Genomic DNA, 26,085 nt, shown 5'->3' with positions numbered 1-26,085 from the left:
TGATTCTTGAGACTGAAGCAAGGAGATGCTACCTGGGGGCACATGTCTAGTCCAGCTCAGCTCCTGAGAAAGAAGGGAAGCAAGAGGAAAGTCTGTTCAGTCCCGAGCCCCCCAACGCCAGTCACAAGTCACCCAAGAAGGAATGTCAGAGGTGTGGACAGGCCACTATGTAGAGGGGAATCATTCTCTCTCCTGAAAGGCAAGGGAGTGCAGAGGAATTGTTTCCCATTTTATAGTTACCTGCTTTGATTTTCCAGACTATTTATTTATTCATTTCTTCTGAGTCCTTGGAGTCTGTCAGGTCATTGAAGTGGCTGGTAAATAACTCAGGTCAGAGGACACATGAGCACCCCTCAGCTCTGTAGTATGATACTCAGCTTCATTTTCAAAATGAAAATAGTCACTTGCAGAATTCTTCAAATTTGTTTGTGAAATTAGACTAATAAAGTACCTTTATGAAACATTTGTTGATAAAGCTTGAACTCCGAGAATGTCCCAAGGATTCCCAAGATTGTCCTTCCTTCTGTCTTTACATACATATCTTCAGAAGTGGTTTATTCTGACTGGACAACAGCATCATTCAAAGCGAGCCCTCACTCAGCCAGATTGTTGGTCTCCCCACACTACCCAAGAGATGGAAAGTAGAAACACATCACCCTAAAGTTAAAAACCAGTGTGGCATATAATGGTGTATTGCAAAACAGTATGGCATTTCTTCCAAAAGTGAGACATAGATTTGCCATATGATACAACATTTCTATTTCTGGGTATATATTCAAAAGGATTGACAGCAGGGTCATAATACATATATCACATTCATGTTCATAGCAGTAATATTAACAATAGCCAAGGGATAGAAACAACCAAAATGTCCATTGACATATGAATAAATAAAATGTGGTTTATACATTCCATGGAATATTATTCAGCCTTAAAAAAGGAAGGGCATTCTAACACATTCTACAATATAGCAGAACCTTGAAGATATTATGTTAAATGAAATAAGCCAGTCATAAAAGGATGAACACTGCATACTTTAACTGATATAAGGCACCTAAAGTCATCAGATTTATAGAGACAGAAAGCAGAATGGAGGTTGCCAGGGGCTTGGGGAGGAGGGAATGGAGAGGTATTGTTTAGTGGGTATCGAATTTCAGTTTGGGAAATGAAGAAGTTCTAGAGATAAATGAGGTAATAGTTGCTAGAGAGTATCAATGTACTTAATGCCACTGAACACTTAAAAGTGGTTAATATCGTAAATCTTGTGTATATTTTGCCATGTAAAAAAAAAAAAGGGGGGGTGACTGAGACAGACCAGATCTATAAGCCTAAAGAAACAGCAGTGGGTCCCTTATAGTTTTCTTTGACCAAGAAGGGGCTTTTGAAAAATTTGCTTTAGTATTAATAGTTAGCATGTGATTGTGCTAAAATACAAGTTTATGAAAACAAAAGCAAAATTATGATTTCTTTTAGAACAAGTAAACCTCTATTCAAAATTTCAATATACCTTATATGAGGGGGGAAAAAATCTGTGATAAAAAATAAGAACAAATTTAAAACTGCTCATCATGACACATTCCTTTGTGAGCACTCCCTTCCTCCCCACATTCATACCTACATGGAGAGAAAATCATAGAAACTGGAGAGCTGTTGTTGACTGAGCATAATGATGTCAGCTGTAAAATGGTTTTGACAATAATTTTAAGTGACATCCCTGGGAATGTTGAATTGGAGGAGCCTGAGCAGAGCTTAATTAACTAGCATAAAAGGGGGGTGCTATTTAGGAGAGTACTAGATTCTGTTCTCTGTGTCTATTGAAGGCAGAGGTTTTTAAAGGAATCATTTGAGCATGGCATCTTGAGAGGAATAATGTGCCAGGTGTAGCATGCTGTAAAACCTGTCTTCTCACCCAGAAAATTTTTCAGTAAATCTGCTTCTCACCTCACCTGGTGAGGTGCATGGGCTTTTGGGGGATGTGACAAAGTGCCACAAAGTGGTTCTTCATAGAGCATGAGACAAGGCTGTTCTCACTTGACTTGCACACTAGACACTAATCCTCATAAATTTCAAATTCTTACTTCTTGCCTTTTAATTACAATACTACCAGGTCAATGCTGTGTTTTAATTACAACACTACCAGGTCAATGCTGTGTTCATGTATGTGAGGGTTGATAGAAAAATAATCTCTCTTATTGTGGCAAGTTAGGTTTTTCCCAAATGATCTCTCCCAATATTCATATATAATCCTTTTTTTTCTCACCCTACTTCCCTGGCATTTTTTTTCACAATGCTTTAGAGTTCTTTTTTCAGTTTTCTCTAGTCTAATTTTTTTTTTAAAGATTTATTTATTTTTATACAAGAACCGGGGTGCAGGCCAGATATGTGGGAGGGTGAGAGGATTCACCAGAGACAGAGCAGGGAACAGGACAGGCAGACTGATGAAATACACTGCTGAGGGAAGCAGCAGGCAAGACAGGAGAGGTCTGCTGCGCCATGTGGGACCCTCGCCCGCCGGCCGGGATCAAACCCTCGCTGCAGAAGCTGTGGACAGCTTCACAGAGCGTCGCTCAACCAGCTGTGCCACTAGGGAGGCCCCTTCTCTAGTCTAATTTTAATGGACATGTCCTCATGGAAATAACCCCCCAGTATTAAGTGGGTTAAGCAATGCAAACTGCCACAACAGACAAAAATCCAGATTTCAGTGTTTAAGGAATCAAAGATATATTTCTTACTCATAGTACATATCCATCTCGATTCTATAAGCGTTTTGTTCTACAAAGGCGGAAGCAAGCTCCACCATCTTGTAGGTGGATCATCTGGAAGACATGGCATCTGGCATGATGAGCAGGCCCTTTGCTTATGATGGTCTGGACCTGGAAGTGACACTGGCCACTTCTGCTCATGTTCCATTGGCCAAATGTAGTCATGTGATCCAGCCTGACTATAAGGGAGACTGGGAAATGTAGTGGAGCATATGGGATATTTAGTGAGCATTAACTCTTCTGGTACCCCTACTAAGCAGACTACTATGAAGTCCAAGTTATGTTATACATTATACAAACAACTGTTGAATATGATTTGTATATGACAGAATGTTTATCTCTTCTCATACGTACTTGCTTAGTTGTACTCCCTATGAGTTTTCTTCAAACTCATACTCTAGATTCAGCATAAATTTCTTAGACCTCAAATTTATAGACATGTTAAGAAACAGTTTTTGAGGGGGCTATTTGTTTCCCTATCCCACTTTCTCTTTTTTTCAACTTGTCTATATATTTCTTGAGCTGTTTCATCATATATATTCTCATCAGGAGCTTCATGTTGTAAATGTGAAACTTGGGGCCTCCCTGGTGACACTCGGGTTAAGTCTCAGCACTATCACCTCCATGGTCTGAATTCGATCCCCGGCTAGGGAGCTAACCCACATGGCACAACAGACCTCTCCTGTCTCACCCGCTGCTCCCCTCAGCAGTGTATTTCAATAAATCTGTCTGTTCTGCTCCCCATTCTGTCTCTGTGGATCGTCCCTTCCCTGAACCCCCCACATCTCTGAACTACAACCCAGTTCTTCTATGCAAAAATGAATAAATCTTAAAAAAACTGTAAACTTAACCTATTTCTAGGGTGGGAACCTGACCTTATTATCTATCTCTGATGTTATTTCACTGAATCAGTCTTTCACTTATTTATTTATATTTATTTGTGGACTTTGTTTTCATGAAGTGAAAGCAAGTCAATGATTGTGAAAATTCTTCACTTCAACTTTTACTTGTTGGTGATGACTTTTACTTTGTTGTTTGTTTGTTTTAGTTTATCTGTTTTAGAAAAGTTTGACCTGTCAGCTAGGAACACAGAGATTGTGCAGGGTTTCTTGGGAACAGATTTGGGCTGGGTTGTACTGATACAGGTGTTATTATGTTCCAGGGCATAACAAAAACTAAGATCCTTCCGGAGGTACATTGATAAAAAGAGTTACACTTGTTTATTTAGACTCAAGATACCATCACACAATACTGAAGGTTACTTTCCATCCCCAAAGATAAGTTTGTTTAGGATGGACCAGAAATCCTGGGAGGGAAGAAAGTAAGTATGTGCTGGATCTTATAGAGTGAGGCATGAATAACATGAATCTCAGTGATTACTTTTGATGGAATTGGACAGAACTTGAGTTGACCTTCACCATCATCTCCATGCTAAAATCCCATGTCTTTATTGGTAGTATCCCTCTTCCTTTTGGAAACATCCTTTTGTAACACACATCACTCCCCTAACCACATCCAACCTTAAAGGGAGATCAAGGAAGGGAAAGAAAAGGTTGCATTAGCCTTTCTCCTTCCCCTTTTACTCTAACTAGTACCAGAATCTGAGACTTTTTAAAAAAGACACAGAGATGTGTCTCTTTCTCCTTAGATATTGCAGTGAGAAAAAGTTATCAAGCTAATAAAATTTGAAATCTTTGCCAATTTATGGTCAATATATAGTTTGTAAAAGCTTTCAGGATTAAAACAAAAGCTCATTCTCTAAGCAAATAATTTTTTTTTCATTCTTTTCTTTCTAGGCTTTTCCTCCAAATGCCATCACTATATTTTTTTACTGCAGTTCAGTGACTGTATTCTTCACAATAATTAAGTTGATCAGTTATCGCCTACACCTCATGTTTGATAAAGGAGAAATAATTCAGCAAAGGCCCCCCAGAAAGAAAGAAAAACCGAATAAAGACAAGGAGGCCAACAGTGAACATATCATTAATCACAAAAATCCAAGGTAACATTTATAATTATCTGTATTCATAATTTAAGTGTTTGCTTTAAGTACCTTTCCTCATTTACTAGTTACTTATGAAAATGTCAGTTTAGGTAGACACAATTATGTACATTTTTTAACATTTTTCTTATATTTAAGCTTGCACTTAAACATGAAATTGATATTGATAAACAAGATAGTTTAAATGATTATTCATGTAATCCTAATCCATGCTCTGGAATTCATTTGCATTAGCCTTAGCTTAGTAAAATATTACTTCAATATTTTTTAATCTTTTCATTTAAATGATTAACATACATCAAAGTAATTTTAAAAAGAACATTTGTGTTTGTTAACATACCAGTAATACTTTGCATAGAACTGAAATTTTGAGTCATTTTTGAATAAGCATCATTGTCACTATTCTTGCCCTTATTTCTGAGGAAATAAGAGAAGGCATGTTTTATTTTAAGGTGATGTTTATTACTTTCTTTTTTTTTGATGTTTATTACTTTCTTAAAAATAAAATTTCTACCAATGAACATGACAAAATGGAGCATAGAAGAAAATTGTTTTGGGGTTAACACTGAGTCAGTGGTAATGTCACTGGTCTTGTGTCTCTCATGTTGCATTAGCAATAACGGGAGGATTACCAATGGCAAAAAGGAGGAGCCCAGTCGAAACCTGTCTACATCTCCCCACCACTGCAGCTCCAGAGGGCAAAGCATAAACTCTCACCACTCTTCTGGGCTACTGGTTAGTGGTCTGCTTTCTGTTCACTGTCTCCATGTTGCTGTAGAGTTGATTTTATCCAGAATGACCTGGAATTGACTCGAGGGGAGCACTTGGACCATAAGATACACACCCAGTTGCTTATTGGAGAGTTTACCCATGAGACTCTGTTAAGGGTCCACCCTGCTGGGCCTCCCACTCTGGCCAGAAGAACCGATTTCCAGGCTTTCACTTCCCTCTGTCTCTTCTGTCTGTCCCTGTCCTGTATATAAATCATCTTACTTGCAATGCCTTTCCTGGGAACCAATGCCATTTCTCCATATTAAATTGCATTTGTCTCTTGAAAAGTTAATACAGGCATCCCCCAGTTTTTGAAAGTTCATGTGACAACACTTTGCTTTTAAGAAAGATCTATGTTAGTAACTATTTCCCAGGAGAATTTTTGTTTTCATGACAAGGGCTGAAATGAAAGCTAGAGCTCTTATTGGTTATGCAATGAGCTGTTAGAGGGGGGGCTTCCCCACCTATGGCAGTGGCACCAGCAGGCACCTTCCCTGGGAAGCACTTGCTACGGGTTGTGTATTATCCTGTCATTTTCACTTTGACTGTATCTTCGTGTCATTTTAGTTTGACTGTATCTTTGACTGTATCTTCGTGTCATTTTAGTTTCTATGCATTATTTGATCGGATTTGCTAGGTAATTTTTTGCATCTGGGAATACTCAAAATATTTTACGTGTAAATTAATAGTGATTGCTTCTTTTTTTTTAAGATTTATTTTTTATTTATTTATACAAGCATTGGGTACAGTCAGAAGCACGGAAGGGTGAGAGAATTCACCAGAGCCAGAGCGGGGAGCAGAGCAGGCAGAAGGACCGAAGTACACTGCTGAGGGGAGCAGCGGGCGGCAGGAGAGGTCTGCGCGCCATATGGGACCCTCCTCCAGTGGCGGGGGAGCAGCCAGGGATTGAACCGGTGCTGCAGAGGCTGCGGGCAGCTTCGCAACCCAGCGCTCAACCGCTGCGCCACCGGGGAGGCCCGTGATTACTTCTTTATGCCATTTTAACTCATGGAAATTTTCTTAGAAAAGCTTTACTTTGGATAGCAGGGGAAATGTGTAGATAACCTTTTTTTCCTAGATTAACTTTATTGAAATCTGTTTACAGTGGAATAAAATAGCATATTATTCCTTCTCCTTTTTTCTTTCTCAATTACTGAGCTCTTTCATCACAGTGCAATGGTCTTGGTTGTTTGTTTATACTTTTATCTATTTTTGTATTCATTTGTGTTACCTATTTTATTTTTTTTTAATTTTTTAAAGATTTTATTTATTTATACAAGAACTGGGGTACAGGCCAGATGTGTGGGAGGAAGAGAGAATTCACTAGAGACAGGGCGGGGAGCAGGACAGGGAGATGGACTGAAAACACTGCTGAGGGGAGCAGTGGGCGAGACAGGAGAGGTCTGCTGCGCCATGTGGGTATCTCCCTGGGCGGCTGAGAATCAAAGCCACACTGTAGAGGCTACGGACAGCTTCACAGGGCTTTGCTGAACCTGTTGTGCCACTGGGGAGGCCTGCTACCTATTTTATTAGAAGCCTAAACAGAGTGGACACTATTGTCTTTTCCCCATGTACCATTTAGAAAAACAACTGCTGCTTGGTGTCTGCTGGCTGCTTGGAAATGGGCAATGAGCTGAGTCCTTTATTGATTTCTTTTGTTCTTTCATTTATTTAGGAGTTGCCAGCACAGGAAACTGTGGAAGATCTCAAAGGTAGAGTGTTTGTTATCATCATTTACTATTTTAATTATAACATTATTCTCTCTGAAGTGAAAAATAGTTTTTATAAAACAAAACACCAGTGAGTTAATTGAAAATAAGAACCATACCTATGATTACATAATTATATTTTAACTTCATTTCTGTAACTCCTAACTTTGTTTCATATCAGAATTTGTACATAATGTCTACATTCATAGTATGATTTATTTATCATATTTCATTGTCTTTTCTCCAGTTCATTCTTCTACTCATATGGCTCATAGTAGCAAAGAGAAAATAAGATAAATTTATCATCAATGTACAAACTTTTCATTATAACACACATTAAAAAAACAAAGGAAATTATATTGCATTCTGTATGTATGCATTTACTTCAAGTTACAAATTTTGTCTCTGGAATCTTGTTTTTAAATGCCTCAATTTTTTTTCTAAACTAAGATTTCATTTCATTGTCTTTTTTTTTTTTTTTTATAAATTTTATTGTTATATTCCCCATACAATTGCAGCCCCCCATTCTGACCCCAATTCCTCCCCTCCCGCCCCCGCCCCCCTAAAAGTGTCTCTGGTTCATAGTTTTTTGTTGATTTTGATTTTCACTTTCTTATAGTTATTCATTTTCCTGGTCCCTTATTTAAGTTTTCTAGATTCCTGCTATGAGTGAGACCATCCGGTATTTTTCTTTTTCTTTTTGGCTTATTTCGCTGAGCATGATCCCTTCCAGCGCCATCCATGTTGCAGCAAATTGCATGTGTTTATCTTTTTTGAATGCTGAGTAATATTCCATGGTGTATATGTACCACATCTTCTTGATCCAGTCATTTATTTTTGGGCATTTGGGTTGTTTCCAAAGCTTAGCTATTGTAAACAGTGCTGCTATAAACATAGGGGTGCAGGTGTTCTTTGGAATTGATGTTTCTGTGTCCTTTGGGTAAATACCTAGGAGTGGAATTGCTGGATCATATGGAAGCTCTATGTTTAGTAGGTCCAGAAATCTCCACACAGCTTTCCACAGTGGTTGGACCAGTTTGCACTCCCACCAACAGTGCAGAAGAGTTCCTTTTTCTCCACACCCTCGCCAACATTTGTTGTTGCTAGTTTTTTTAATATGTGCCATTCTCACTGGTGTAAGATGGTATCTCATGGTAGTTTTGATTTGCATTTCCCTGATGACAAGTGATGTTGAACATTTTTTCATATGCCTGTTGGCCATTTGCATTTCCTCTTCAGAGAAGTTTCTTTTAAGCTCTTCTGCCCATTTTTTGACTGGATAATTTTCTTTGTTGTTGTTGAGTCTCATCAGCTCTTTGCAGATTTTTGTGATCAGTCCTTTATCATTAGTGTTGGGTGCAAAAATGTTCTCCCAGTTGGTGGGGTTTCTCTTTGTTTTTGTTATTGTCTCTTTTGCTGTGCAAAAGCTCTTTAATTTGATGTAGTCCCAGCTGTTTATCTTTGCCTTCACTATCACTGCTTTGGGTGATGTGTCTGTAAAGATGTCTTTGATGTGCAAATCACGTAGTGTTTCGCCTATATTTCCTTCTATATATTTTATGGTTTCAGGTCTTATGTCTAGTTCTTTAATCCATTTTGAGTTGATTTTTGTGTATGGTGTGAGGTGGTGGTCAAGCTTCATTCTTTTGCATGTAGCGACCCAGTTTTCCCAGCACCATTTATTGAACAAACTTTCTTTGCTCCAATGCATATTCTTTGCTCCTTTGTCAAAGATTAGTTGACCATAAATCTGTGGGTTTATTTCTGGATTTTCTATTCTATTCCATTGGTCTGTATGTCTGTTCTTGTTCCAATACCATGCAGTTTTGATGATTATGGCTTTGTAGTATAGTTTGAAGTCTGGGAGTCTGATGCCTCCATTCCCTTCTTTTTTTTTCAGGAGAGCTTTGGCTATTCGGGGTTTTTTGTGATTCCATATGAATTTCATCAATAATTGTTCTATTTCTTTGAAGAATGACATTGAAATTTTGATTGGAATAGCATTGAATCTGTATATTGCTTTTGGAAGGATGGCCATTTTAATAATGTTTATTCTTCCAATCCATGAGCAGGGGATGTCTCTCCATTTCTTTGTGTCTTCTTCTATTTCTTTTAACAGTGTTTTATAGTTTTCTTTGTATAGGTCCTTTACCTCTTTTGTTAGATTTATTCCCAAATATTTGATTTTTTTTGTTTCAATAACAAAAGGGATGGTCTTTTTGATTTCTTCTTCTTCAGATTTATTGTTTGTGTATAGGAAGGCTACTGACTTTTGCGTGTTGATTTTGTATCCTGCCACTTTACTGAACTGATTGATAAGTTGAATTAGCTTTTCTGTGGAGTTTTTGGGGTTCTCTATGTATAATATCATATCGTCTGCAAATAGTGATAGTTTGACTTCTTCTTTTCCTATTTGGATTCCTTGGATGTCTTTCTCTTGTCTTATTGCCCTGGCTAGGACTTCCAGTATTATATTGAAAAGCAATGGTGAGAGTGGACATCCTTTTCTTGTTCCAGATCTTAATGGAATTGCTTTCAGCTTTTCACCATTGAGAATGATACTGGCTGTTGGCTTGTCATAGATGGCCTTTATGATGTTGAGGTATGTTCCTTGTATCCCAAGAATTTCAAGGGCTTTTATCATGAATGGGTGTTGCACTTTGTCGAAAGCTTTCTCAGCATCTATTGATATTATCATATGGTTTTTATATTTCTTTTTGTTGATGTGTTGGATAACGTAGATTGATTTTCGGATGTTAAACCATCCTTGTGCCCCTGGAATGAATCCAACTTGGTCGTGGTGAATTATCTTATAGATACATTGTTGGATTCTGATAGCTAAAATTTTATTGAGGATTTTTGCATCAGTGTTCATTAGGGAGATTGGCCTGTAGTTTTCCTTTTTTGTGTTGTCCTTGTTCGGTTTTGGTATTAGTGTAATGTTGGCTTCATAGAACGTGTTTGGTATTGTCCCTTCCTTCTCAATTTTTTGGAAGAGTTTGTGAAGGATAGGCACTAATTCTCTGAATGTTTGGTAGAATTCATTTGTAAATCCATGAGGTCCTGGGCTTTTGTTTTTGGGGAGGTTTTTGATTACCATTTCAATTTCGCTAATTGTAATTGGTCTGTTTAGGTGTTCTATTTCTTCTTTATCTAGCTTTGGGTGATTGTAGAGTTGTAGGAATTTGTCCATCTCCTCTAGATTGTTAAACTTGTTTCCATATAACTGTTCATAGTAGTTACTGATTATTCTTTTGATTTCTGCTGTGTCCGTTGTGATTTCTCCTCTTTCATTGATGATCCTGTTTATTTGTGCTTTCTCCCTTTTTTCCTTTGTGAGCCTGGCTAGGGGTTTGTCTATTTTATTGATTTTTTCAAAGAACCAGCTCTTGGTTTCATTGATCTTTTGGATTGTTTTTTTAGTTTCAATTTCATTTATTTCTGCTTTGGTTTTTATTATTTCTTTTCTTCTACTGGTTTTGGGGTTTTTTTGTTGTTCTTTTTCTAGATCTTTGAGCTTCAAGATTAGGTTGTTTCTTTGAGTTCTTTCTTGTTTCTTGATGTGAGCTTCTATTGCTATATATTTTCCTCTTATTACTGCTTTTGCTGCATCCCATACATTTAGGATATTGGTGTCCTCCTTGTCGTTCAATTCAAAAAATTTTTTAATTTCTTCTTTGATCTCCTCATTAGTCCAATGGTCTTCCAGTAGTGTGGTTTTTAATCTCCATGAGGTAGGAAAGTTCCTTGCCTTCTTTTTATGGTTTATTTCTAGTTTGATGCCTTCATGGTCAGAAAAGATGGTTGATATGATTTCAATCTTGGTGTATCTGTTGATGTTTGTCTTGTGCCCCAGTATGTGATCGATCCTGGAGAATGATCCGTGTGCGCTTGAGAAAAATGTGTACTCCGTTTTTTTGGGGTTTAGTGTTCTATAGATGTCTGTTAAGCCCAATTGCTCTAGGTCTTTATTTAGAGCTTTGGTTTCTTTACTTATTTTTTGTCTTGTTGATCTATCCATTGTTGATAGTGGTGTGTTGAAGTCTCCCACTATGTATGTGTTTTCTCTGATGTCTGTTTTCAGAGAGGACAACAGTTGTCTGATATATTTTGGTGCTCCTTCGTTTGGTGAGTATATGTTAATGAGTGTTATTTCTTCTTGAAGTATTGTCCCCTTGATCATAATGTAGTGACCATTGGGGTCTCTTTTTATCTTTTTGAGTTTGAAATCTGTTTTATCTGATATAAGTATAGCTGTTCCTGCTTTCTTTTTTGGTCCATTTGCTTGTAGGATTGTTTTCCATCCTTTAACTTTGAGCCTATTTTTATCTTTTGTAGCTAAATGTGTTTCCTGGAGACAGCAAAAGGTTGGGTTTTGTTTCTTAATCCAGGCTGCAACTCTGTGTCTTTTTATTGAAGAGTTTAGTCCATTTACATTTAGAGTTAATATTGATATGTTAACATCTGTATTTGCCATTGTGTTTGTCTTTCCTTTGATTTTATTTATTTATTCTTTTAATAACTTTTTTTTTTTTTTGGCCTTCTTTCATTGTTATTCGTCCCTCTGAGGTTCTGGCTTTAGGACTCCTTGTAGTATTTTTTGGAGTGGGGGTTTAGTTGCAATGAAATTCCGGAGTTTCTGTTTGTCTGGGAAGGTCCATATTCTTTCTTCAAAGAGGAAGGAGAGCTTTGCGGGATAGAGTATTCTTGGTTGGCATCTGTTTTCTTGGAGTCTGTTGACTATGTCCCTCCACTCTCTCCTTGCCCGTAGTGTTTCTTCGGAGAAGTCTGATGTCAGCCTGATTGGCTTTCCTTTGAATGTTATCTGTTTCTTCCCTCTTGCCAGCTTCATTATTTTTTCCTTGTCTTGGATTCTTGGGAGCTTTACTATTATGTGTCTTGCTGTATTTTTCCTTTTGTCGTGGAAGTTTGGTGTTCTTCTTGCTTCTTGTATATCAATTTTCAGCTCCTTCTTCACATTTGGGAAGTTCTCCTCAATTATCTCTTTGAATATTTTCTCTGCTCCTACATCTCTCTCCTCTCCTTCTGGTATTCCTGTAACTCTTATATTTCCTTTCCTCATGGAGTCAGATAGTTCCCGAAGTCTTTCTTCGTTCTTTTTCCTTCGTACTTCTCTTTCCTTTTCTGTTTTGGTTCTTTTTATTTCTGTGTCTTCAAGATTACTTATTCGTTCTTCCATTTCATCTATTCTGCTTTCATTGCTTTTCCCAGAATTCTTTAGTTCTTCCATTAATTCTTTGATCTCCTGCATTTCTTTTACTTCCCTCTTTAGGGACTCAATTTCTTTCTTCTGACCATTGTTTTCCCTCTCTAGGGACTCAATTGCATTCTTCTGATCGTTGATTATTTTTCCCTTATCATTGTTTTCCTTTATGACTTCTGTCAGTTTTTTAATCACGGCAATTTTAAATTCTCTTTCTGGAAGGCTCAGAAATTCTTCCAAGTTATTGTCGTTGCAATCTGGGGTCTGGCTTTCTTTTTGTGGTGTGCTTTTTCTCTGGAGAGTTGCTAGGTTGCGTGTGGTTCTTCTCCTCCCTACTGTCTGTTTTCTAATTTGCCGTATGCGTTGGGACACTGTGTTGTTGGGACTGGCCGGCATCTTGGGTGGGCTTCTCTGCTCCCCTCTGGTTCCTCCAGGAGTCATCTGTCAGTTTCAAGCAGTCTTTACTGGAGAAAGGTCCCTGTTCTAAAATGCCGATGTGGGGACACACTCCCCTGTGCGCCTGGTCTGCCCTGGCAGTGGGTTCCTGCTCCCCCTCTGGGCTTGGACTGCAGGCCAGAGGGCGTCTGGCGTGGGCGAACTTCCCCCGCTCACCTCTGGCTCCTGAGGAAGCCTTCTGCAGGTAGTCTTTACTGAAGAAATGTCCCTGTTCTAAAATGGTGATGTGGGGCACACTCCCTGCGCGTCTGGTCTCAGGCACACTCTTCTGTGTGCCTGGTCTGCCCCGGCTGTGGGTGCTCGCTCTCCCTGTGGGCTTAGACTACTTGTTCAGAAGGGGCCCGGTGTGGGCTAACTCCCCAGCTGGCCACTAGCTACTTCAGTAGCCTGTGCTGGGGTCAAGTCGCTAGGTGGCGCCAGAGATCTCTCCTAGAGCCCTTGGGGAGCTGATTTTCCACCCCGTGGGACAGGGAGCAGAGTGGGGATGGTAGGGTACACCTCAACGGCTTTGGGGTGCTGTGTCTGCCTTGTGCCCCACCGTCGTGGGGAACCCACGCCCCTAATTTCGTGCCCCGGGTCTCAGTTCCAAAGCCCTCAATTCCAGGACGCGGGCTGTAGCCCAGATCAGTGGCGCGGGAATGGCGCCTTTTGAATCCCGCTCCCCTGCCTGGGCACCTTGTTCCTGCTCACTCAGGGAGGGCCTCAGCCGTCTCCCCGCAAGCCTAGGTTGCAGGCGCGGGGACCTGGGCAGCTGCAATCCGAGCGCTGCTTTCGCGCAAGCTTACCGGGCGGGCGGCCGGGGCTGTGTGCTGGTGCTGGTCTCCTCCTGGGGGGCGGGGCTCTCTTTAATGGCGCCTGGAGCTCACCTCCGCGGCGGATCCTGCAGGGTTCGCCTCAGCTCCCGTTCACGGGGTGTGGTGGCTGAAATAGTTCCTTTCCACTCACAGTCCCACTTGCTGCGTCCGTTTTTCTTGTTGGGCGTTTTGGTTTGTTGTTTTCCTGCTCTCTGCCGGTCGGAGAGTGCCGCCTCTGTGGGCGGGGGAGGGGAGCAGGGTTCTGCGCTTCCCTCCCTTCTCGTCCTCTTTTATGGCAACTTTCTTCTTTGGGCAGTTTGCTGGAGTTGTCCGTTTATCTTCCGTGTCCCAGTTCTCACTGGGACCTGCCGCTTTTCCTCCCTATTAACTTTTTTTAATGGGAGATCTTACTCGCAGCGTCTCCTCGCCGCCATGTTGCTCCGCCCCCTGTCTTTTGTTTTTTTTTAAAGATTTATTTTTGCCTGCTCTGCTCCCTGCTCTGGCTCTGGTGAATTCTCTCACCCTCCCGTGCTTCTGACTGTACCCAGTGCATGTATAAAAACAAAAACAAAAACAAACAAACAAACAAACAAATAAATAAATAAAAACATGCCTCTAAAAATAAATAAATAAAAAAAAGATTTATTTTTATTTATGTATATGAGACTGGTGTGTAGGCCAGAGGTACGGTGGTGAGAGGATTCACCAGAGACAGAGTGGAGATCAGAACAGGTGGATTGAGTGATATACACTGCTGAGGGGAGCAGCGGGTGAGACAGGAGAGGTCTGCTGCACCATGTGGGTAGCTCCCTGGCTGGGGACCGAACTCATGCTGCAGCGGCAATGGCGGCAATGGCTGGCGATAGTTTGATAGCACTGAGACTTTAACCCCTATGCCACTAAGGAAGCCCTCATTGCCTTTTGATTACCTCCAGAAGACCTAGAAAGAAGTTTTGGAGGTCTGAAGTAGAAATTTATGGTCTGTTAAAAATTTGAAAATAGTGTAATATTTTATTTTCTAATAAACATCTAAAATTAACATGATGTACCTGAAAACCTAAAATGAAATTTCTCTTTTCATCACTCAAGTAAGTTCCCTGATAGTTGTATATAAAGGATTAACCAATTTTTTAAATGTACTACTACAACTGAAATGAAATACATACTAATCAGGTTTCAAATATTAGTTACACACTAAGTTTCATAAAAATGTTATTTTAAGTCTTTTCACACACACACACACACACACACATTTCTGCCCATATTGACCTGCATATTCCTCTAGGTTAGGCGTTGTTATTAGTACTCTTATTTTATTATACCCTTTCAATGATTGTTCTGACCTTTTAATTTCACCATTCCTATGGAAATCATTATTTCCTTCCTTCCTTCCTTGTAATAAGAATTGTAGTAGAGACATTGCATATGACATTTTACTCTAAGTCATAGGAAGTAATGTACAGCTGCCAATAAATCCATACCTGACTGTTAAATCCAGTGTTTTTTCCGCAACATAGCACTACAACAATTTTTCTTTTAAATCTCATAATACTCCATCCTAATATTCAAATTCTTGTGTTGCTAAAAAGCACAATGGCTTTTTAAAATTATTTTAAATAGCTCCATTGAGATATACTTCAGATACCATGCAGTTCTCCTATTTAATTTTTTTTTTGTATATTCACAGAATTATATAGCCACTATTACAATCAATATTAGAATAATTTCATTACCTTGGAGGGAAAAAACCCATACTACCTCTCAATTTCTCCATCTGTTCTCGCCCTAGATACATAGTTTGATCCTATAGATTTGCGTATTCTGAACACTTTATAATGGATGTGGTGTTCTTTTGTGACTGACTTCTTTCAATTAGCATGTTTTCAAGGTTCATTCATGCATGGTACTTAATTTCTTTTTTACTGTCATAATATTCCACCAAATGGATATACTACATTTTATTTCTCCATTCATCAGTTACTGAATATTTGGATTGTTTGCGCTGTTTAGCTACTATGAATGATTCTGCAATGAATATTCATGTGTAAGTTCTTGGGCACCTTTTTGAACTCTCTTGGCTATGTTCTTAGGAGTGGAGTTGCTGGGTTACTTAGTAACTCTGTGTTTAACCATTTGAGGTGATACCAGACTGTTTTCCAAATTAGATGTATCATTTTATTTCCCATCATCAATGTATGAGAGTCACAATTTCTTCATGACTGATACTACTTGATAATGTTAATTAAAAAAAAAAATAACCATTCTAGTGGGTGTGAAATGGTGTCGCATTTTGAATTTCATTACTCTCATGACTAATGGTGTTGATGTTTTCATCATCAGTAATCTTTAGAGAAATATCTATTCAAATCCTTTGCCAGTTTTCAACTGCATTGTCTTTGCTGGTGAGTTTTAAGAGTTCTTTATGGATTTTGGATAAAAGTTCTTTATTGTATATCATTTGCTAATAGTGTCTTTCATTCTATGGGTTATCTTGTCACTTTTTTTTAAGTTTTAGTTATTTATTTTTGCATGGAAGACCCTGGAGGTGCATGGGGTGAGAGGATTCACCAGAGACAGAGTGGGGGACAGAACAGGCAGATTGGCTGAAATACACTGCTGACGGGAGCAGCAAGACAGGAGAGGTCTGCTACACCATGTGTGGGTTAGCTCCCTCGCCAGGGATAGAACTCAGACCATAGCTGTGATAGTGCTGAGACTTAACCCCAGGGAGGCCTCTTGTCACTTTCTTGATGGGGACCTTTGAAACACAAAATTCTTTAATTTTCATGAAATCCACTATTGTTTCTTTTGTTACTTGGACTACTTTTTGTGTCATATGACACTATTGCTGAATCAAAGGTTGTGAAGATTTAGTGTTTTCTTATAAGAGTTATAGTTTTAGCTTTTAAATTTAGATGTATGGTCCATGTTAAGTTTTGTATATGATGTAAGGTAGAAGTCCAACTCAATTATTTTTCATATATATGGTGTTCCAGCACCATTTGTTGAAAAGGCTATTTCTTTTCTCTTGGTACCATTATTGAAAATCAATGGGCCATACATGTGAGGGCTTATTTTTGGACTTCCAGTTCTATTTTTTGTTCTTGGCAGTTATTATGACAGTATCACATTGTCTTGATTATTGTGTGTAATAGTGTAATAAATTTTGAAATTGGAACGTGTGTACTTTTTGTTTTGATTCCTTACATTTTCATATGAACTATCAATTTTTGCACAAAAGGCTGCTGAGATATTGATAAAGATTATATTGAATCCATAGATAAATTTGGGGGAGAATTGCCATTTTAACAATTTTATTTTCTAATCCATGAAATTGGGATATCTTTTTCATTTATTTGGGTCTTTGCTCTCTTTGAAAATGTTTTGTAGTGTTTAGTGGCAAATTTTTTATTTTTGCTAAATTTAATCTTAGATGATATCATCCAATATTTTTCTTTTTCCTTCTGACTTATTTCACTGAGCATAATTCCTCCCAGCTCCATCCATGTTGCTGTAAATGGCATGAGGTTATCTTTTTTGATTGCTGAGTAGCATTCCATTGTGTATATATACCACATCTTGATCCAGTCATCTATTTTAGGGCATTTAGGTTATTTCCTTATCTTAGCTATTGTAAATTGTGCTGCAATAAAGATAGGAAGGCAGGTATCCTTTTGAATTAATATTTTTGTGACCTTTGGGAGATTACTAGGAGTCGAATCATATGGTAGATCCATTTTTAATAATTTGAGGATCCTCCCCACAGCTTTCCATAGTGGTTGGACTAGTGTGCAAATTCACTTTAGTGGGTAATGTTGGGAAACCTCTCTGAACAGATAGCATTCTGGTTGAGATCTTAATGACAGGGCAGAGCAGCCATCCACACATGGAGAGTTGATGTGATAGATCAGAGGATTGTGCAATCAGGACTCAGATGATTTGGACTCTAGTTTCAGCTTCATCAATAGCTTGGCGACCTTACAGAAATTTCCTGACCCTTCTCGCTTCTGTTCCTTGTAATGGTATCTACACTGCCCAGTAGGATAACCAGCAAAGGATTGTTACAAGGTAAAAAAATTTTCACTATCATCATCACCCAACATTCTTGAGCATGGATAAGAAAATAAGTTGGTTTCACTGGCGGATTCAATGAATATAAAATATGGTTGTTTTTCTAGAACTATGTAGTTCAGTTGAGAAGGTAATTTCAATTTTTTTTCAAATGTGTTATAACAATCAAAATGCTGAATGAACCTGAATCACCACACTGTCAAAGCATCACACTGCTAAAACACAAACAGAAGAAATTGTCTTTTTTGATTTATATGTGTGTGTGTGTATATATATATATATATATATACACACACACACACACAAATTTTTAAATGAAATTACCTTTCTTTTTTCTACATCATTGTTAATTTTTGAACAATACATGACTTCTCCCTCAGGTGTTGTCACAGTAGTTCTCCCATCACCAAAACACCCATAGTCCATCACCATAGTCCCTTGTGCTGTCTCCCCCTGTTTTCACCCCTCCCCCTTCCTTTCTCCTCCTGAATGCCTCAGATTCGTGGTGAATTTTCAAGGTTTGTCTTTGTTTCTCTGTATTCCACATACAGTGAGGCCATCTGATATTTACAGGAGAGGTCTGCCGCGACATGTGGGTAGCTCCCTGGCCGGGGATCAAACTCATGCTGCAGAGGCTGCAGATAGCTTCATAGTTCTGTACTTAACCCCTTGCACTACCAGGGAGGCCCTGAAGCATTATTTTAAACATAGGGATTTCAAGAACAAAATTATGGTGGAGGTGATATTTTGAAAATAGGCATCCAATCACATTTGTTGCTATTTTAGTTTTGTTATTATTCATTCTTGCTCTGGGACCTTAATCATCTATTTCAGATGCTGATAAAGTTGCTATTATTGTGTATTTCAGATGTGGTCCTGTCAGAAGACCAACCTATGGCACCAGTGTCATCTACCTCACCTGGTATCAAAACAGAAAGCTTACCTGCTTCCAAAGCATATGTGCCGGATACCACAACCACATCGGCAATACCTGTGACACCAGTTGTAACAGAAACTCTAATCAAAGGCAAGGCAAGAGGAGGCAAGGGGAAACCTCCTCTTCGCCACAGATCTGAGGGCGGCTTAGTGGATAAAGATGTCTTAAAGAAGTTGCCACACCTGTCTTTGTCTCAGTATGACATACTAGAAACAGATGTTTCTTTCCAGCCTTGGGGGAGTGAGAATTCAGTCCTGATTCCAGAATCTGTGAATTATGCCCAGGCTTCCATAAGGGAACAGATGCAAAGCAAGTCACCCCAGGGCAGCTTGAGCAGTAGCTGCCCTCAGTGTGACACCGTTATCACCAAATCAACACAGGAGCTGGTAGATGGTTCCAGGCAGGTGGACCCTCCCTCGAACCAGAAAGTAGACTATTCAGATAGTGAAGTAGCTGTTACTCTTATTGATACCTCTCAACCCGGAGACCCTCTGAGTCTGCATGAACCTATTAAAATTGTCATCACCATGAGCAGTAGCCCAAACTCTATGACAGACTTGGAAAGTTCTCTCCACCTGAAAGTGATTGGCACTGAAAGAACTGGTTTAAAGTCTGATGTGGAGCTAACTACCCCAGGGGTGGTCAGTTCTCCAAGCACTGAACAGATAAGAATTCCTGTCATCACCCTTGAGCTATCTGAGGATGGGGGAGGAGACATTATTTGTCCAGAAGGCAATAGAAGTGAAAGGACTCCAGAGAGGTTGATGGTGGAGGCATCCTCCAATCCGTGTTCTGGCTATGAATCTGCAGAGGGAGGAAATGCCACGAAGGATGGTAGCCTTTCCCCGAGAGACCACTGTGAAACAACTCCGCCTCTCACACCTAATGTGGTCTCTGAGCCTGAGGAAGGAAAGGAAGGCCAGGCTAACCTTGACCCATCATGTTGCAAAACCAGCCATGAAAAGAGACACACCAGAGTCCTCAGTGTAGACAGTGGGACAGATGTCTTGAGTAAGAGCTCCACAGAAATGATTAATGATAAAGAAAAAACAATGCCAACTTCCAAATCTGACCTAGAGGCTAAAGAAGGACAAATACCAAATGAATCCAACTTCTTGGAATTTGTGTCCCTGTTAGAATCAATTAATACTTCCAAGATGGTGGCCACCAACCAAAAGAATGGCTTAGCAGAGCAGAACAAAGAAACTGAGCATCTCCGAGGTATGGTTCCACCTCAGTTTTGGCCTGATGATATAAGATGATCTCTTTGTTATTTTCTTTCTGTGATTTGCTTTTGCAAAGAGTGCGACAGCTATTGGCCATTCTCAGTTGCTTGGTATTGTCATTGACATTTGTTGAACATCAGTGAACACTAAGCTATGTGGTGAGAATATATTAAAATTACTTTCTCTCTCAGGAATGTAAGCCACAGTAATGAATTTTTGGCTTCCCTAGAAAGTAAGAATACTTGTCTCTAAGGAAGTAAGCAATTACTGCTTACTGTGGTGACAGAGACTCGAAATAGATGTCTCTTTCTTATTATTGAACTTCTGGGATGACTGATCATTTAAGCAAATTTTTACTAAGTGAATTCATTTTTGTATCGAATTCCATTATAAATAAAATATTCTGCAAATATAATATATTTTCTGTATGAAAATAAGATAAATTTATTTTCAGGATTTCTTAATATCCCACATCAGTTTCCTCACTAGTAAAATGATGTTACTGGACTAGACTTTCTACAAAGCCTGTTTATTTTAAATGTCCATATGGCTGTGATTTTTGAGTATATCATCTGTGTGTGTGTGTATGTGTATGTGTCTGTGTTGAGAAAGTGTCTGTATGATAGCATTGCTTGCCAGAGTTGTTGCATATGGTAGCTCATTTTCTTTGCTGTAGTTTTTTTTGTAGCATTTTTTAATGCTGTGATCGTCCCTTTCCTGCAGGCTGTACGCTCCTCTCTGGGAATGCCAAGGGGCCTTTGGCTGGCTTCATGTTGGCAGCTCCCAGTGATTTACTTTTGTGGCTTTTGTCTTTTTTGTGCTGTCAACAAGATTTCCATCCTTGCTGCTCCTTTCCGTCCTTCCGTCCTCTTTAAAAATTCATTATTTGAATATTTAAGTCATGTAAAGTGAATGTTCTCCATTTTACTGTATCTCTATATCTAAGATTTTGCAAATAGAATAAGAACAGAAAAGACTCAGTTAAACCTTTTAAATTCAGCACAAAAAGTCCCTGTTCACTTTGAGATAAAAGATAAAAGAATCTTTCTGACATAGGATTTCAGTGTTCCTCATCTGTTCAATAGAAAGATGCATGCATGTAGCCTAGCACTATTCACTAGCACTATCTACAGTAATGGGAATACTCTATGTCAATGTCTATATAATAGCCACATATAGTTATTAAATATTTGAAATGGTGATTGTACAGCTGTGAAAAAACTATTTTTAACTTTATGGCATTTTAATTCATTTAAATACCCCTACGTAGTTCATGGCTTCCATATTGGATAGCACTGATCCAGACAACACATTTATCTTCCTAGGAAGCTTTGTGTGTGGTAGACAGAGCACTGGCTTTGGAACCTAATAGCCCAGGGCCAAGTTGTGGTTTGTAGTACTGGCAGGATGAGCTCGGACACCATACCAAATCCGTCTGAGTCACAATTTCTTCAGGAAAGCAGATATAATTTCAGTTAGGAATGACTCAGTTAGGAAAAGTGAGACATCCTGCTACTTGGACAATTTTAGGGTTTTATTTTGGTTTTCCCTTTAAGCCATAAATAAGATTTATTTGGTTTGTCTGCTTAAGTTTTTACTCTTAAAAATTTCGACGAACTTCATTCAATTAGAACATTGTTAAATTGGAAATATAGGGAATGTGCACAGAGATATAGATATCATAAAGTTTTCCATGGAAAGGAACAATGTTTGCTTTTGGAACTCACAGCTTACAGCAGGGAAGGAGGAACTGGTGTATATTATACGCCTCTTCGAGGGCAGGGGTTGGTAATTAAAGAATGAAGGAGAAGGTCAATTAGTCCTTTAGTTCTTAGAAGGCAGTCAATGCAAAGGACAAATAAGTGCTTTCCCAGTGTTACCTTTTGTCTTTGAGATTGACAATATCATGTCTTATTCTGCTATCAAAAATTTATCTGTTATTTATTGTAATCTGAAAACCCAGTTTTGGAGTGTATTTATAAAACAATATAGCAGTGTTTATTATTACCAGCCTAAGGATTGTTCCTTAATCTTTGTCTTGCTTAATGGTAAAACAATGCTTGAGCTTGGACATGATTATAAAAAGAGATGTGCTTTCCCAGTTCTTTGTTATTTCCAACCCAGGTCATCTCTCAAAAGATTTCAGGATTATTTCAGGCTTTGGGACTATCTTTAAAGTAGAAGACTATGGAAAACCACCCATGTTTCAGAAACCTTTAAAACCATATGCTTTGTTTTATTGGGATGGTTTTACTTTACTTTATGGAAATGAAGACCACTCACATAAGAAGAAACAAAGGCGAATTCAGAGTTTGCTATCGTGAGGGAGTCAGCCTCCATCACTTGCCTTTGGCAGAGACTCAGAGGCAGGCATAGGAGTGGGAAAAGCTTTGTAGTGGGATAAAGGGAGGACTTCCGGTGTACTCTGATTGGAAACTGTTGCCCTGGACAAGTGGAAGAGGGCTTATTAGAGAATTCTGAGCTGTTGGTTAGAGGTACTTATTTGACTTTCTCTACTTGGTTGGTTTCATCTGGTTTAGAAAAAGGGACAAAAATTAGGGAAGCTGTTAGTTTTGAATTAAGTGCTGCCCATTTGAACCAGTTGTTACTGGTTTTATTACTTGGCTTCTTGGACCGTTTGCTAGAAATAGTGATCTGACTTCCTTCAAGTCTGATTTGTATATACATTGACTTATTGGGTGGTTTTTTAAACTGGTTGTTGTAGATTGAGGGTCAGAGTTATTTATTTTTATATACATATGATATAAGTATTATATATATTATCTGACCATTGTCCATTTATGTATTTAGTCTCCTCTAGAATTTCTAGGAAAATAGCCATGAATATATGTAGAGATACTGATGAAAGAAATATTTATAGTACAGAAAAATGGAAACAACCTAAATTTACAACAACAAATTTACTGTAGCCACATAGTAGTATATTATAATATGTTATTAAAATGATATAACTATCATTTTTGGATGATGTAGAATTTCAGATGTCCTTAAATTTTACATTGCTTTAAGGTAAACGTAACAGTTATAAAACAACATCTGTATTATGATTGTAAAAAAATGTGTGTGCTTTTAGAAGAAAGACTGGCGACATGTGTATCTTTCTGGCTTCTGTGTCATTGTGGTGGAATTAGTAACCTAAATATTTTTTCTTTTCTCTGGTTTTAAAATTTCAAGGAATGTAGACTGTATTTATAAGTAGCAAATGTCTACAAATATTTTCTTTAGGGGAAAAATTTAAAAATAGTCCAAATATTGACACGTGTTATATACTCATCTAAGAGAAGGATCGAGACTACAATATGATAAAGAAATGTGAACAAATGATTCCAAGAACATGTCGCGTGAGTGGATGGAGCTGTCAAGTGTGCTTTCTGCAAGTTTTTATGTGCCATGATCTCTGGCTAAAGCCATTTGTTATGATAGCATTTTCTCACAAATGTGTTTCTTGAAAACTGTGAAAACTTCTATCTTGACAAGTTGTCAAATGAAATGCAAACATTTTTATACCGAAGAAGTTCTAATGGTAGTTTCACAGATGTGCTGGGAATATTTATCTTTAGGACTTACATAGACGTCAGCAATGTTTCTCTAATTACTTGAAGTTTAAGGATGAAAAACTTTGTTATATACATAATGATGTGATTTATACCCTAGGGAAGCTAACATCATTTTACTTTTTTTGAGAGGTTAGGTAGAACTTGGTGGCCTTTCCAAATGGCGTGTCTTGGAAGGGCCTATAGGTTTAAACCACTTAATCATGATCTCTCAGGCAAAAATTTCCTCAGAAGGAGAAACACATTGATATCTTTGGTTTAGAGAGCGGATTAATCATTGTGACCTTAAAAGTGGCTATTGGGGCAAGTCCTTAAGGAAAGGCTAAGTAACCCTTAGGGACTGATTCCACCTTACATACTGGTGTAAGTTAAGGCTTGTTTTAGCCCATTATTTACAGAGGATTCTAAAGAAACCAACCTATACCATTGATCTTGGAATACTTATTTACCTTAAATCATTTTCAGGGCAAGGAACATTTGTAGTATCTCATGTCCTCTACGGCGCTAAGCATATAGTTCAAAGTCAGCTATACTTAACAAGTATCTATTGATACTTTATGAGGGGCCCTGAGTCTACTTTTAGGTTGAAAATGTTGATTTTGGAGAATGAATGAGAAGAAAAGGTTGAAAATACTTAAAATGGTAAATTGAACCTTACTCCAAAATAGCCAGGTTGTTTATACAAGTTTTTTGTTTGTTTTTCATATGATGTTGGACATTTATAAGTTATAACCCTTCTAAAATAAGTAATTTAACTGGGTGATTTAAACCGCATAAGCCAGTGAGCACTGCAGTTACTTCAGCAGGTCTCTGAATTTATATGTAATGTAGATGGTATTTATAGATATCTAAATAAAATGCTTTCCATCTATATGCGCTTCTTTTTTTGAAATATATTTTGGTACATTCATACTTAATAAAATGAAAATGAAAATTTATTTAAATGTATTCTGAATTCATAGGAACTGCTTAGATATTTTTATCTTTTTTTTTTTTTTAGTTTAAGTAACATTTTCCAAAATGCTTGCCTCTTCTTTTTTTTTTTTTTTTCAGATTTTATTTATTTTTGCATAGAACTGGGGTGTAAGCCAGAGGTGCAGGGGTTAAGAGGATTCACCAGAGACAGAGTGGGGAGCAGAACAGGCAGATCTTCTGAAATATACTGCTGAGGGGAGCAGCAGGCAAGACAGGAGAGGTCTGCTGCGATAGGTGTGGGTTAGCTTCCTGGTCAGGGATCCAACTCAGGCTGTGTCAATGATAGTGCTGAGACTTAACCCCTAGGCCACTGGGGAGGCCTCCAAGTGCTTTCACATTAATTTCTTTTTATAATTTCAATTTCTATATTGGCATGTAAAGCAATGTTTTTCAGATAACTGCTCCCAGGAGAAAAAGGAAGACATCCTAGAAAGCGAAAAGCCTGTTAGGTGCAATTCCAAGCCAGGAAAACCAGAGATGCCAAATCAAGACCCAGTTAGCACCAGCCCTGCGCTCACTGAACCTGCCAAGATCACCACCCTGTAAGGATGACTTACTTACTTAGCTTCCTGTTGGTGAAAGCATGAGGTAGACTCATTTACTGACTGCTGCTTTTAATGCTTTATTAAGGATAAGGACAAGTTCCTAATAGTTTTTGAAACTTTTATGTATGTTAAGTTTCCAGGGCAATAGACAAAGACAAATAATCTACAGGGTAACTTCCCAACAAGATAGTTCTGTCTTGCAAGTCATCAGTGGGCCTGAAACATCCGTGCAAGATGAGATATCTATGGATGCTATGCATGTCTTCATTGATGAGCATGGTAAGTCTTTACTAATGAGGAAGGAGGGTTAATGCTGGCAGCTTTCTCAGGATACCATAGGTTCTCTTAGCCCGAGTACTAGATTTTGGGACAGGAAGACTTCGTCCTAAGATTGCTCACGTACCATGTTTTGAGAACTAAGTGTGCTCCCTTCTGCCTCAGGGCCTTTGAGCATACTGTATCCCTTTAGATCTTAATTCTTAGGTAAGTTCTTTAGGAAAACTTTTCCTGAATTTCCTTTTTTAACACTCTATCCTTCCTTCTTTGGTATTGTTGCAGCTTGTGATTATTTATTGACTTATAATCATTTGATTAATGATAATTTACAACTATAAACATCCAGAAGGCAATGCCCAACATCTAGTAAATATTTATTATACTAGTCTGTATTTTGGAAGTCTTACTTTGATATATTTTTAGTGCTTTGTTACAAATAAGATTTTTTTTAAAGTTTTTTTTTTCTTTTTAAAGAGTTACAAGTCATTTTCTCTCTCTTTTTTTTTTTAAAGATTTATTTATTTATTTATTTATTTATACAAGCACTGGGTACAGTCAGAAGTGTGGGGGGGTGAGAGAATTCACCAGAAGCCAGAGAGGGGAGCAGAGCAGGCAGAAGGACCGAAGTACACTGCTGAAGGGAGCAGTGGGCAGCAGGAGAGGTCTGCGCGCCATGCGGGACCCTCCTCCAGTGGCCGGGGAGCAGCCGGGGATCGAACCGGTGCTGCAGAGGCTGTGGGCAGCTTCGCAAGCCAGCGCTCA

The 26,085-nt window shown here is 38.5% G+C and overlaps 1 protein-coding gene across 2 annotated transcripts in view; it reads left to right on the top strand.

Moving 5' to 3' along the window:
- Positions 1–26,085, top strand: part of PCNX2 (pecanex 2) — a gene marked incomplete at its 5' end in the record, with an annotated part of 252,346 nt that overhangs the window by 16,361 nt on the left and 209,900 nt on the right. Inside the window, 6 exons of one of the 2 annotated variants that reach the window (XM_084252977.1) lie at positions 4,559–4,764; positions 5,391–5,499; positions 7,211–7,247; positions 18,658–19,947; positions 24,897–25,044; positions 25,181–25,326. In XM_084252977.1, coding sequence (XP_084109103.1) covers positions 4,559–4,764; positions 5,391–5,499; positions 7,211–7,247; positions 18,658–19,947; positions 24,897–25,044; positions 25,181–25,326 — 1,936 coding nt within the window. Of the gene's footprint in view, positions 1–4,558; positions 4,765–5,378; positions 5,500–7,210; positions 7,248–18,657; positions 19,948–24,896; positions 25,045–25,180; positions 25,327–26,085 lie in introns of both variants that reach the window. The other variant, XM_084252976.1, reaches the window with a different exon arrangement.

The sequence above is a fragment of the Talpa europaea genome, assembly GCF_964194135.1.
Source record: "Talpa europaea genome assembly, chromosome: 14".
Taxonomy (NCBI): Eukaryota; Metazoa; Chordata; class Mammalia; order Eulipotyphla; family Talpidae; genus Talpa; species Talpa europaea.
Note: the sequence above shows the minus strand (reverse complement) of the source record. Positions and strands in the feature narration are given on the sequence as shown.